Source organism: Perca fluviatilis, chromosome 18 (assembly GCF_010015445.1).
Source record: "Perca fluviatilis chromosome 18, GENO_Pfluv_1.0, whole genome shotgun sequence".
Lineage (NCBI taxonomy): Eukaryota > Metazoa > Chordata > Actinopteri > Perciformes > Percidae > Perca > Perca fluviatilis.
Window position 1 is genome coordinate 3,739,902 of NC_053129.1, and position 13,788 is coordinate 3,753,689.

A 13,788-nucleotide genomic window follows, 5' to 3' on the forward strand; every position below is an offset into this window, starting at 1 on the left:
ATGATTTAATAACAGTTTTTGTGTGCGTGGCCATTTTTGCCACGAAGGTGTCCAAAGGGTACAAAATGAATCATTTAAGTATAAAAGACATGTAAGAGTAAAAAACACTGGATTTCAAAAATTTGGCTGAAAAGAAAGGTTCCTACAAAATTTCATGCCATAAGCAGTAACACAGCAAAAATGATCACAAAATGAAAAAAAAACTTGAGAAAAATGTACAAAAATGACCGAGGAGGGCATGAGGGTTAAATCAGGCTTAAAAGGCTTTTGACCCGTGTATGTGACGTGCTGTTGTAGGTACCTGTGGATCCGCATGCAGCAGGTGAAGGAGCAGATAGCTGAGCTCTCCAGGAAGCAGGCCTGTCGCCCTCATGACGCCCAGTATGGCCGCCTGTTCCAGGAGCTGCAGCACTACCTGTGCAGTGTCGGCCAGGCATCGGCTGTGGAAGACCTGCTGTCCCACCTGCTGAAGGCCCTGCAGGGCTCCTCCTCCTCCAGGTCTCGCTCGGCGGTACAGGGCCTGCTGAAGGAGGAGGCTGTGTGGCAGAACTCCCAGAAGCACATCTGCCAGAGGCTGCTGGAGGACTACCCGCTGTACCCCGACGTGGTTGGGCCGGTGCGGACCGGCATCCTCCAGCTGCGGCACGGGATGAGGCTGGTGGCCTCTCAGGTGGCCGCCTTGCTCACACCTGTTCCCGGTCTGTCCAAGTTGGTGTCCTGCCTGCTGGCCTTCCCCTCCCTCTCCCCTAGCCTGCCGTCTTACCTGGCCCGGGCAGACTTCCTCTGCTCCAGAGCCTGTATGGACAGTCTGCACTGTCTGGGGAAGCTCCTGCCCCAGCAGCAAGACCCCGAGCATGTGGTCCCCCAGTCCTCCACGCTGCTCCTCAACGCTCTGCTGTATGTGCAGTGCCACACCCTGTCCACAGGGGAGTTCAGTCCCGAGACACGCAGCCTCTTCAGACAAATCTGTCAGGTCAGAGTTCCCTTCATCCCTCCAAGATTCATGGGCTTCTGGGTTTGACTCTGATCAAGGAATGAAAATGTTTATCCAAATGAAACGCGTGCTGTTGCTGTGCTGACTGTACTGCAATGCTCCTCAGGCTCTGGTGAACGAGTGGGACGAGCAGGAGAGACAAAAGAGAGAGCGAGAGCAGATGGAGGCCAGTCTGTACCGCAACCGCAGTCGACTGCACGGCTCAGGACTGACTGAGGACGAGCAGGAAGAGAGGGACTTCAGACGCCAGTTCCCTCAGTTTAACAAGGTATTCACACACGATGTCTGCCTGGCCTAGTGGCAGTGCTCATATTATGCTTTTTGGCTTTCCTTTATTGTGCTATATATCTTTTTTTTGCATGTTATAGGTTTAAAAAGTGAAAAAGCCCAAAGTCCCCCCCCAAAGGGACTTACCATCTCCAACAGAAAACGCTGTTCACAAACTGCTCCAAACTCTACTGTAGTCCAGTCTTTACTTCAGAGACAAACGTGGTCACTTTGGAACGCATATAATGCTCGCCTAGCTGCTAGCATGGCACGCCCTCATACTCTGCTTCTGACTGGCTAGTAGTCCTTACCTAGCTACTGTCAGGGCATGCCCTCATACTCTGCTTCTGACTGGCTAGTAGTCCTTACCTAGGTACTGTCAGGACACGCCGTGATACTCTGCTTCTGACTGGCTAGTAGTCCTTACCTAGGTACTGAACATGTGCGACTCCCAACAAAGATGGAACAGAAGTGCAATGCCTCACTCTGTAGCTGAAACAGAGAGCTCAACACACAGAGTGAAAAGAGGAGCTGCAGCACATGCAGTACAACAAAAATATGGTGTTTTTTGAAAATTAAACCATATAAACCTATTCTGACATAACCTCTAAATACAATTATGAACCTGAAAATGAGCATAATATGAGCATTTAACTGAAATGTCATATCTCTGAAATAACTTAAGTGTTGGATGATCTGATAAAACATGATTTTTACTCTTATAGTATTAAAGTACATATAACATAGATTCACATTTTATAGTAATCTCTCAATCAAAATTTTAATGAATTGACGTTGCATTGAGAATAGACTGTCATATAAATTATTAATCTTGTAAGCATGAACATCTACTGCTCATGATGGTTGTCTGGCTGGTAGTTCAGCAGAGAGATGAGCTTTGGTCCAGATCAAGAGGTCTCACTTTAAACCACGTCGTCTCTGAGGCCCTGTCCCCATTTAAAGCTGCAGTGGGTAGAAAGCAAAAAGACGCCAGAATTTGTAGTAGTAGTAGAGAGAGTTCTCTTACTCCCCCCAGACCCCCCCCCCCCCATCCCCACCCCTCCCCGTGCATACGCAGAATAGCCAATAGGAACTCTCTCTCTCTCTCTCTTTTTTTTTTTTTTTCTCTCGAAATGACCTGTAATTGGCCAAAGTCTCCTGTCACAGCTAGATTTTCTTTTTTTAAAGCTAAAAAAAAAGAGAAACCAGAGGAGGAGCAGAAGTCTAGTTTTCTCTCAGACCAATTTAATTACAACATGCCGACATTGTAGAGCAACGGCAAAAATAAAGTGCCTGCCACAGCGGTAAGGGTCTCTGTCCATACTTCTCTAGGACTTTGCAGACATCATGTCCCAGCCCAGTCTGGAGGGTCCAGCAGACTCCGGGCTCCAGGACGAGGAGGCGGAAGCGCAGGGAGAGCCCAGTGAGAGCAGCTTCCTGTCTCCAGCTGCCATGAACATCGTGGTCCAGGTCCATCAGCGCCTCTGTCTGGGACATGCCCAGTCCCTGTGGTACCAGGGCACAAAACCAGCCAATCACAGCAGAGAACACATCAAAGCCTTGGTCTCCTCCTATCAGATTGCTTCCCCTGTGATGTCACACTTCTATCATCTGATTGGTCAGTGTCCTGTTTACATTTGTGATCCTGTTGGAGCAGTCCTGTGAGTGGAGCGCTGACCTGTGTTTCCCCCTCAGATGCTGAGCTGGACCAGCAGCTGATAGGCAGTGAACTGCTGCTCTCCGCCCTGCTGCAGAACACCGTGCAGGGCTCCGGGGGACCTGAGGGTCTGGTTGTTGCACCAGAAGGACCTTATGACTTCTACCAGCAGCCCAACATGAGCCAGGCTCGCCTCTGCCTTCCTGTCCTGGAGCAGCTGAGTGTGGCAGTGAAGCAGAGGCTGGACGACTGGCCCGAGCACCCAGCTCTCGTACAGGTCACTTACCTTTTCACATCCAGGCCCGCAGTCAGGTAGCATGCAGGGATTCAATGTTCAAATGCAAGGAATGTAACCGGAAGCAAGGCCTCTTTATGTACATGCTTTGGTTATTCCCAGGATCAAACCTGGGACATTTCCCTCCAGTCTCTTCACCAACAGGGAAGTCTTATTTATTTTAGAAAAACAAAAAGCTGAAAATGTTGAGCCCTAGAAATTTTCTTCTTCAGTAATTGGAGACATTTGAGTGTGTTTAATCAGGTCAGGTTCTAATAAAGCCTTCTTGTTTTAGATATCTGCATCTACAGAGAGCATAACAGCTAGTGATCAAAAACATTTAAACTTTTAGTATCCATATCCGCCAAACAGACCATGAACTGTGGTATCTTGCTATCTTAATGGCTCACTTAATTTATTGTTGTTGTTTTAGAGATTAAAACTAGTAACCGTGACCCTCCATCTACAAATGTAAAATGATACGATTTGTACACAGATTAGAAAAGGAGTGAAACATTCCATGTGATGCTTAAACAGTCAAAGAGAGAGGTCTGGTCCTGTAGACAATGATGGTAATCTGCTCCAAATCCAGCTAGCGCAGTAGAATGGACTCTTCAGATGAGTTGATTTGTGTGTGTGTGTGTGTGTGTGTGTGCGTGCGTGCGTGCGTGTGCGTGCGCTCTCCAGCTGACTGTGGTGGTGGAGAGGATCATGGCCTTCAGTCTGGCCAGTCCACTGGCCAAGTTCCTTAACGGTCTGGAGATCCTGCTCAGTAAAGCACAGGTGAGCGTGCGTCATTACTTTAGTGAGATCCACATAGTGCTGACACCTTTAAACAACTAGAAAATAAATCTGTGATGTATTAAAAAAAATATAAATAAAAGCTACAATCAATTATCAGCTTCAAATGGCAGAAATGTGTTTGATAAGCTCTGAGCTCTGTGTTCTCATCAGGACTGGGAGAATAACGCCAGCCGCTCAGTCTCTCTGCGGAAGGAACTGGAACCAGTCACACAGCTCATTATCCAGTGGCGCAAACTGGAGCTTGGGTAAGACACAGCGGGCTTACATCCAGCCAGCATCTTATGTTACCTTTCAGATGCTTTTAGATACCAGAGAAGAGAGATTAAACCTGGAGCTCCTCAACCTGTCCATGGGTGTACACAGTATACCAGCTGTGTCCTGTATGTAAATGTGTCCTTTCCTGTCCCTGTTGTGTGGGTCATGTAGCTGCTGGTCGAGCAGTCTGGACAACGCAAAGAAGCGGCACACTGAGAAATCAACCAAACACTGGTTCTCTATCTACCAGCTGGTGGGGAGATATCTGGAGGAACAGGGGATGGACACTAATACAGGTACACACAGATGATCCAAATGTTGAAGATGACACCGCTAATTAACCAATCACTTCCCCATAATGTACATTTGTGGGGGAATCTATCAAATTAAAATATATATTTGACGTGAAAAGAAGCTCAGCACGTTTGTCCTGCTTGTCAAACTCTATCCGTGTCATAAGTGGAAACAAGTAGCAATAAAGAATGAAACCCCTTCCCCAGCAGTAGCTCACTGCTACAACACAACTAATCAGTGTGTGTTTACAGACACCAACGATAGCAACAACAGGACACGTGGAAACTCCCAATGTAGCCGAAAAAATAAATCCACTCTTCAAATTCTATGACTGCTAAGACGTTTTTCTTCCTGTGACTGTCCCCTCCAGGTGAGGAGGTGGAGCGCCTCTCCCTGTCCTCAGTGTCCTCCACCCTGCAGGCCTTCATGGAGGGCTCCACCCTGGGAGAGTTCCACAGCCGCCTGGCCATGGTGCTCAGCTTCCACTGCCACCTCCTGCTGCTCCCCAGCCAGCCTGGACAGGGTCAGCCGCCACACTTCTATAAATCTATCCAAACACACTCCTCAAAGGCCCTCTGCATAAAGAGTTCTTCTTTGATAGAAATGTCCATTTCATCACTTTAGTTCATGTTAATTGTTTCGGAATACTTTTGAGTTGCGTATAGCCAGATGTATTCTAGAGTTACAGGTCAAAACAGGGGAATATCGGTATTTGTTGCTTCTTGGCTGTGAGAAAGACTGCACCGTGTTAACTCTTTCCTTATTTCACAGAATCACTGTCCAGTCTATTGTGGAACCTGCACAAGTACTACAGTCAGTTCTCTGACTGCATCCACACCAGAATCCGTCAGCTCAGAGCGCCCATCGAGAAGGAGCTCAAGGTTTATTTCAGTGTCCTTTTTCATTGCATATCAATAAAACCTTCATGTTCACACTGCACATGTCGGAGCAACACGGTAATGTGAATTGTTGTCCTCAGGACTTTGTCAAGATCTCCAAGTGGAACGATGTCAGCTTCTGGTCCATCAAACAGTCGGTGGAGAAGACTCATCGGTAAAACATCACCACAATGGATTTGTGCTAAGCCGTATATTTCTTGTGTTGAGAGGACAGATGGCCGCCAACAACGTTGTCCTGCCTGTTTTCTTTTCCCTCAGGACTCTCTTCAAGTTTGTCAAGAAGTTTATGGAGGCTCTGAGTGGTCCGAGTGTTGCCGCACTGGTGGAGCAGGGATGCAGCGCCAGCTTGGACAGCGTGGATGCCAACCCAGAGGAAACCCCCCTCCATCGGGTTCACAGGGCACTGAAGAGCACCCTGCCTGGGAAGGGCAGAGATCTGCAGGTACACGTTTTTATTTATTATCTCAAATGAATAATCTCTTCTCCTTTTAGTATGTGCTTTATGGTAATACATGATGAGTGTATAACCTAAGCTGCTCTGGATATTCCAGCATGAAGGCCCAGAGGAAGGAGTTGAAGCTTCGTCTCTGCAGGGACGTCTGCCCGTTCTGTCCAGGAAGATGAAGAAACTGTGTGTCCAGCTGCTGAAGAAAAACCCAGTGCCTGAGCTTGCTGAAGACCTGGACTACTTCACTGGTGAGAATCCCACTTGTACACAATCTCAAAGTCTAATGGACAGACTGACATGATATTTTCTGAGCACATTAATGCATTTTCAAAAAGGATTAACACTTTGGATTTGAATGACTCCATGGCCTTTCCTTGGCGCCACCCTCAGGATCATTTCCATTTGACCCTGACTGGTCTGCTGGTCCACTACAACTATTACAGCCATGGCAGTGTGCAGACAGTCATGTTGCCCTCCGGATGCATTGTAATAACTTTGGTTATCATCTTACTTTTCATCGAGTGCCATCATCAAGTCAAAATTAGAATTTGTCCAATTTTTACAGGCAGGGCTGCACGATTTGAGGAAAATATCTAATTGCGATTATTTTGAATGATATTGCGATTGAAATATGATTCACGATATTTAAGGGAATGATATTGCGATTGAAATATGATTTACGATATTTAAGGGAATGATATTTTTGTATCATTATTCTCATCTTTATTGAAAAATATTAAAATTAAAAAGATTATAGTGTGATTTTTTTTTTGTGAGGATCTGTACCAAACAAAGATGTTTTTCTGTAGTCCGTAGGATAGGATTTGTAGGCCGGGACGTCTCTGCAGCACCACAATACTTCATTCAGAATGGTTTGGCACATATTTTGCCTTTAACAAATATTGGGGCCCCCCCTGCGATTTGGATATTGCACTAGTCCATATTGCGATTTCAATAGAATTATGATTAATTGTGCAGCCCTACTTAAAGGGACAGTTCACTCTAAAACTCCTCTGACCCGTAGTGCTATTTATCAGTCTGGATAGTTTAGGTGTGAGTTGCCCAGTTTTTAGAGAGGAGATAAGGCCATTGAAATGTCTGCCTTCTCTCCAATATAATGGAACTAGATGGCACGCAGCCTGTGGTGCTCAAAGCGCCACAAAATACATTTGAAAAACTCAACAGCAATGTTTCTTTCCAGAAGTCATGACCCGGTTACTCAAGATAATCCACTGACCTGGTTGTAAACAGTTTTATGTAGGAACTACACCTGCACACTGTATCACCCAGGGACTGTATAGGGGCTAGCCTGATGTCACTACAGCCACCTGTCACTCAAAGTGTCATAAAAACGTTGTCAGAGTTGTCATAAAGGGAAAATGTAGCGATAGAGACCAAAACCGTTTTTTGTACAGTCACAAACCAGGCCGCACGGCCATGACAAAAAAGGGAGATGCACACAACAAAGCCAATTAACAAATGCTTAACTTTTTGATATTAATGAACGTCCGTTACATTCAAGCCATTGCCAAATGAGTTGCTACAAAGCTAATTAAGACTATCAGCTCCACACAACTCTCTCTGGATTTCTCAGTAGGACTATGTTCAGAAGATTGGGTCGTCCGATGACCAATTACCTCTTCTGAAGAGTCCATCATGTTTTTTAATCCTCTGTGTCCTCCTTGGTTACTAACAACTGTGTGGAGGAGGAGGGTGGAAATATCATGTCATATGGACGGGCCGACAGTGTTGTTGTCATTACTTAGAATTCCTCATGGGGGCGGCAGAAACTACGCACTATAGCTTTAAAGCTGCGTGGAGTTGGGTAGAAAGAGATTTTTACCCAGCCAATGACATCAGGCATTCATCGTTACATCACACAGCTGCTTGTTAATATGCTCAGTGTTAATACAGTATCCTGTTCTCCTTCTTCTCAGGCGAGGTCATCAGCAACCTGCGGGACTTGCAGAACCTCAGCGTCGACCCAACGGCAGAGAAAGAGAAGCAGAAATCTGAGGTCAAGCACATCCTGCAGCAGAAGCAGAGAGCTCTGTCAGACCTGTTCAAGATGCTCCGAGAAATAGGTGAGTTTTCCTCTCTGATTTACAGGTGTCACATTGTACTTTAAGCCTTCCAACCTCTCTATATATATCATGCTCCCGTTTAGGTCTGTCTTACCGTAAAGGCCTGACGTGGAACAGGACCGCTGACCCAGAGCAAACCCTCTGCATGCATCCGCTGGAGATGAGCACCGCTCTGTCTGCTGTCAGGAACCAGGAGCAGGCCGAGAGCGTGTAAATACAATCTGCTCATAGCTCAGTCACATCCTATTCACTTTAGCTAAGAATGCCTGCTGTGTGCTATTAGAAAATCATCTAACATCCCTGCTAATAGACACTATGTACAGTAGCTTATGGTGGCTAATATTAGCAAACTTTAGATGGATACTGTTGTGCAAATGAAAATAATGATTCAGTTCACTAACATGACTCTCGTGTTAGCATTTATCCCAGAATTGCAAAATGAAATGATTAATTATTAAAGGTCCCATGACATGGTGCTTTTTGGATACTTTTATATAGACCTTAGTGGTCCCCTAATACTGTATCTATAATATATAATATAATTAAAAGTTGAATTCATTCATTTGGTTTTTTAAGAAGATTTCATTGAAATGTATTAAATCAGTAATGTAACAGAGGAAGATAAACCAAAGTAGTGGGCGACTCTAGAATATGTTTTCTGTACTCTGAAAGCCTCTCTCTCATCCTGGGTGTTGTAGGTTGTTTACAGAGTTGCTGACCGCGTGGGATGGATGTCAGAAGTACTTCTACCGTTCATGGGCCAGGAGAACCAGCATGCAGACTGCTCTGCAACAAGCTGCCAAGGTCAGACTCCGATACTGATGCTCAGAACAGCTGTCTGGTTGAAAGGGCCAGGGATTACAGATGAAGAGCAGATGTTAGCTTCCTGTAGTCTGAGGTATCTGTGTATGTGTGTGTCACTGTTTGGTTGCAGGAGCTGGGTCTGGGGAACATAGAGCGCTGTAGAGGTTTCTCCTCTCACCTTTTCAAGCTGCTGCTCAAACAGAGGCAACGACTGGCCACGCTCACTGAGCACTGGCTCCATCTCAGGTCAGTCTGCTGCACTATGGAACTACAAAGTCCTCTACGGGATTATGTTAAATTCCAGCATTTTTTGATATTAATGAACGTCCGTTACATTCAAGCCATTACCAAATGAGTTGCTACAAAGCTAATTAAGACTATCAGCTCCACACAACTCTCTCTGGATTTCTCAGTAGGACTATGTTCAGAAGATTGGGGCGTCCGGTGACCAATTACCTCTTCTGAAGAGTCCATCACGTGTCCTCCTTGGCTACTAGCAACTGTGTGGAGGAGGGGTGGCGGGGTTCGCTTTCACTGAATGTATCATGTGGACGCGCCGACAGTGTTGTCATTACTTAGAATTCCTCATGGGGGAGACAGAAACTACGCACTATAGCTTTAACTGTAATTAAAAACATCTGGATTTTGTAAGTTGGACAAGAGGTTGATGTTCAAACAGTTACCCTCATCCCCAGAGTAGGTTATAATATATGTGTAATAATATCAATGCCTCTGATGTAATGTTGGCATCTAGTTAAATGGAAACGCAATATTAGTGTAGCAATATTACATTTTTCTTAATAATCCAATTGAGGACGTCTTTTCATTCGTTGGCCTTCACACAGTGAGGTCAGAGATCAGGCTCAGCAGCTATAGCTAGTTGTTTCTTACTGTGTCTCTGTGTCTGGTCTCCACTGCCAGGAGGCTGACAGACAGCGTCCAGGGCATCAAGGCCCACCTCCAGAGCCACCGTGAGGACGCAGGCTGCACCCTCCCGCCACAGGCCTCCCTGCAGGGCTGGGTGAGCCGGGGCCAGGCGCTGGCTGCCCAGTGCACCACCCTGCTGCAGCAGCTGGCCTGGCTGCTGCAGTGCTGCCCGGAGGACCTGCAGCAGAAGGAGGAGACGAGCAGCTGGAGGCAGCACACCCTGAGGTGCCCGTCCCCGCTGGCAGCCCAGCGCCAGCCTCCCGGCTGTCTGCTGCGGAGGGGAGACGCCGCCTGGTGCCAGCTACACCAGCGCATGAACGCAATGCTGAAGCAGACTCAGAGCCTGAAGCTGGAGCTGGACTCTGTGGCACAGCAGACCTCAGACAGAGTGCTCCACACATGGTAAAACGATCACTCGAGAGTTTATGTGAAATTTGATGCAGCATTATCCAAAGACAGTCCCAACAGCGCTGTTGTTTCCCACAGGAACCATTTTGTGACGTGCAGCTCCGCCTTTGAGCAGCTGGGAGCTGTCGTGGCTCAGATGCCCGTCATGGAGCAGCTCTTCACCCCGGCCATGTGTGTCGGCAGGGCAGACAGCCAGCCGGCCATTGCCCAGAGCCTGCACTATGTCAGAGGACAGGTGGAGGCCAGCATCAACGAGTTCAGCACCTGGAAGAGCCAGCTGCTCTCCTTGGGACAGCAGCACACAGGTGAATGCACTGTGCATCATTCCTTTAAATGTTACTAATGTAACACATATAACATGACATCTGGCTGACAGACATGAGGGCAAACTAAAGAGGGTGAAAAGTAGCAGCACTGGCACTGTATAGTCAGATGAAATCCCGTTTATTACTATGGCTTCACAGTTCCTCTTCTTCTTCCCCTAACAGATCAGCAGCTTGCCTTCTGTGCTGAGTTCTCTGCTGAGCTGGAGACAACCATCAGCACAGTGCTGTGTGCTGTCCAGACCCTGGTGAAGAGAAGGGAGAGAGTGCAACAAGGAGAGCAGCGTGGAGACACCCCGAGAGGTGAGAAAGATGCCAGCAGTGCTCTCTGCAGGGCTGCTGTACAGGAAATTCAGAGTCCTCCTCAAATGTTGGTTCAAGCAGCAATATAACCCTGATGTGCCGGTTTATTCGGCACACCTGTGTAGTCACAGTCTTCAGGCCTTCTTTGGCCGTCCATCCATGAGCAGGTGAGCTGGGTTGGAAATACTTCTCACCAGCTGTTTAGACGTTCTTGTATCAGGGGCTTCCACTGCCAGTTCCACTTTTGATAACGCAAAAACCAAAGTATTTTTGAGCCACACACACACACACACACACACACACACACACACACACACACACAACCACTTTTCTCCTTATGTCCATCCCCCTCCGGGATCCACAAGCTGTTTCTGTCTTCAGAATCTCAGATCATTGGTAGTTTTCAGCTTTTTAAAGCAGACAAACGCCATCTGAACATGGCTTGACAAACAGCACTCCATATGCTGTATTCACATCTTCCAAAGTCCCCATGGATACATGTTTGCATGCAAACACTCATGTAGTGCTGCTAGACCTCTCAAACCTTAAGGATGTTGAAAACTCATTGTAAATGCACCGGCACTGACAAAGTGTTGTTAAAATTTCCTCCATGGCGTATGTATGAGACTGTCTGGCAGCATTAATAGCTGTCCACATGCTGTTCCCTGATGTTTCAGAGGGTGCTGGAGAGGAGGGGGAGGATGCAGACCCTGTGGAGGAGCTGCTAAAGCCTGGTCACCTGACTCAACTCCTGGAGGAGGAGCTGGCAGCGGAGGTGGAGGCTCTGTGTGTGGGAGATGTTAGCGGCCGGCTGGAGAGACTGCTGAGCCAGCTGAGGACACAGCGAGACTCGTGTCCACCACCACAGCTCCAGGTACCAAGAGCAGCTGCTCATGTGACACCCAAAGGACTTAATGTCCAGCTACAGTTACAGTAGATGGGATTGATTCATGAGCCAGTGACCGTGAGCCCATTCTTTCTATTCGGTCTTATCTTAACCAACCCACACTGCTGGGATGTTTGCCAGATTGCATGTTATACATTTACATCAAAATGTCAGTTAAATATTCCGGGGGTTCTACACACACACATATTCTACACAGCTGCTTATTATTTCAGAATGAGGTATCGTATTGTACCATCATGCACTGCCATCTCGCTCCCTTACTCTCTCTCTCTCTCTCTCTCTCTCTCTCTCTCTCTCTCTCTCTCTCTCTCTCTCTCTCTCTCTCTGTGTGTCTGTCTGTCTGTCTCACACTGTTTCTGTGTGTCTGTCTGTCTGTCTCACACTGTTTCTGTGTGTCTGTCTGTGTGTGTGTAGGAGGTGAGCCGAGCGTGCAGGCTGCTGGTGCAGCTGGAGCCCCTGCTGGCCGTGTACAGTGACCTGGTGCGCTACTACGTGGCTGTGTCTCTGGGTGCTCACCGCAGCACAGGCAAGCTGCTGTCTGTGCTTGCCAGCATCTTCACCGAGCTCGCCCACAAGGTACACACCCAACAACACAGCAATTAGCAGGTTCGGGAGTTAACAACTCAAAGTGGGGACTAAATGTTGCTGTCCCCCATCCACAGGGCTTCTGCCTTCCTCAGGAGCTGGCGGCTGGCGGAGATGGAGAAGGTGCCACGGAGTTCCACGACTATGAGGGCGGAGGTATCGGAGAGGGCGAGGGCACCAAAGACGTCAGTGACAAGATCGAGAATGAAGATCAGGTAATTCCACCTGACACGCCAATATGGAGCCATCTAAGACTTGTAGAGAGTTCAAAGAGTTCTCAATGTGAACTTGAATGAGTCTTTGAAACGGCTGAATGTAAAGGAAGCCTATCGGAGGTATAAGGTGGCTTGTTGAACCAACATGAAGCTATACCCGCGTTCTTCCTCTTCCAGGTGGAGGACACTTTCCAGGAGGGTCAGGAAAAGGAGGAAGAGCAGGATAAAGGGGATATCAAGGCGGAGGACAATGCTATCGAGATGTCAGAGGATTTTGATGGCCAAATGCATGATGGGGAGGAGAAAGAACCAGGTAACTATAGCCTATTGCTATTAATATTGGCTTATATAATATTATATCATTGTTGGCTTGTTCCACTTCCAGCTGGGTCTCCTGACTTGCGGTTGCTGCTGGCTGTAGTAGGACACTAGAGACAGTGAAAGGTCTCCCAGAATCACTGCTGAGTGGATTCTCCTCCTTTGAATCATCCGCAGGTGAAGATGATGACTCGGCTAAAGAGGAGCACGAGGAGCTGGATAAAAAGATGGGGGACCTGGGTGAGGGACAGACGGAGACTCTGGATGAGAGAATGTGGGGGGATGACGAGGATGATGACCAGGAGGAAGGAAGTGAGCAGGAGGAGGAGTCTGGTCAGGGCATGGACCAGGTACACAGCACGTAGTCCCAGCAGGCTTATAGAGAGCAGCACATCAATTATTTCTACTTCCTGTTTGAAAGTGAATCCTTATTAAAACCAGCCAGATGTCCTAACTTCCTGTCAACACTGGCTTCTCAGGGGGAATCAGAGCTGGTTGCTAAGGACGACAACTTGGACGCTGCAGACCCCAACAAAGACAAGAAAACCCAGGACAAAGATGAACAGATGGACGTGGAGGAGAAAGAGAAAATCAACGAGCAAGGAGATGAGGTAATCTTGTTATTATGGAGTGATGAAATTCTGAATGGTTCAACCTGTCCTCCCAGGGTTTCTTTTTTTGGCTGTGCTGTTTGTGATGGCTGCTCTTGCTGTTTCCCAGCGGGAGTTTGATGAGAATGAAGTGGACCCCTACCACGGTCAGCAGGACAAGAGACCTGATCCCGAGGCCCTGGATCTGCCCGAGGACCTGAACCTGGACCAGGATGAGGAGGCAGGGGACGATGGGGAGGGCGAGGCTGACGGTGAGAGCTGCATACCAACAGGGACACAGTCTGGAATATGTCAAGTGCACAAGAGCATAGTTTAGTTGGGGTTTGCACCAGACAGTTCCAAGTGTCCCTGAAGTGTTCCAGTAGAGTCCGGACTGTGACTTGGCACACGCTGGCAGCAGTTTGGAGGGAG

At 47.6% G+C, this 13,788-nt stretch overlaps 1 protein-coding gene across 1 annotated transcript in view; it reads left to right on the forward strand.

The window, feature by feature from the left end:
• Positions 1-13,788, forward strand: part of mdn1 (midasin AAA ATPase 1) — an 84,631-nt gene that overhangs the window by 61,145 nt on the left and 9,698 nt on the right. Inside the window, exons 62-87 of the mRNA XM_039782301.1 lie at positions 298-973; positions 1,101-1,262; positions 2,594-2,879; positions 2,957-3,195; positions 3,880-3,975; positions 4,147-4,241; positions 4,423-4,547; positions 4,916-5,068; positions 5,317-5,426; positions 5,525-5,598; positions 5,703-5,886; positions 5,996-6,140; positions 7,830-7,976; positions 8,060-8,186; positions 8,675-8,780; positions 8,911-9,026; positions 9,702-10,109; positions 10,194-10,420; positions 10,604-10,741; positions 11,419-11,615; positions 12,063-12,224; positions 12,311-12,448; positions 12,626-12,761; positions 12,944-13,116; positions 13,246-13,377; positions 13,487-13,628. Coding sequence (XP_039638235.1) covers positions 298-973; positions 1,101-1,262; positions 2,594-2,879; positions 2,957-3,195; positions 3,880-3,975; positions 4,147-4,241; positions 4,423-4,547; positions 4,916-5,068; positions 5,317-5,426; positions 5,525-5,598; positions 5,703-5,886; positions 5,996-6,140; positions 7,830-7,976; positions 8,060-8,186; positions 8,675-8,780; positions 8,911-9,026; positions 9,702-10,109; positions 10,194-10,420; positions 10,604-10,741; positions 11,419-11,615; positions 12,063-12,224; positions 12,311-12,448; positions 12,626-12,761; positions 12,944-13,116; positions 13,246-13,377; positions 13,487-13,628 — 4,694 coding nt within the window. The remainder of the gene's footprint in view (positions 1-297; positions 974-1,100; positions 1,263-2,593; positions 2,880-2,956; positions 3,196-3,879; positions 3,976-4,146; positions 4,242-4,422; positions 4,548-4,915; positions 5,069-5,316; positions 5,427-5,524; positions 5,599-5,702; positions 5,887-5,995; positions 6,141-7,829; positions 7,977-8,059; positions 8,187-8,674; positions 8,781-8,910; positions 9,027-9,701; positions 10,110-10,193; positions 10,421-10,603; positions 10,742-11,418; positions 11,616-12,062; positions 12,225-12,310; positions 12,449-12,625; positions 12,762-12,943; positions 13,117-13,245; positions 13,378-13,486; positions 13,629-13,788) is intronic.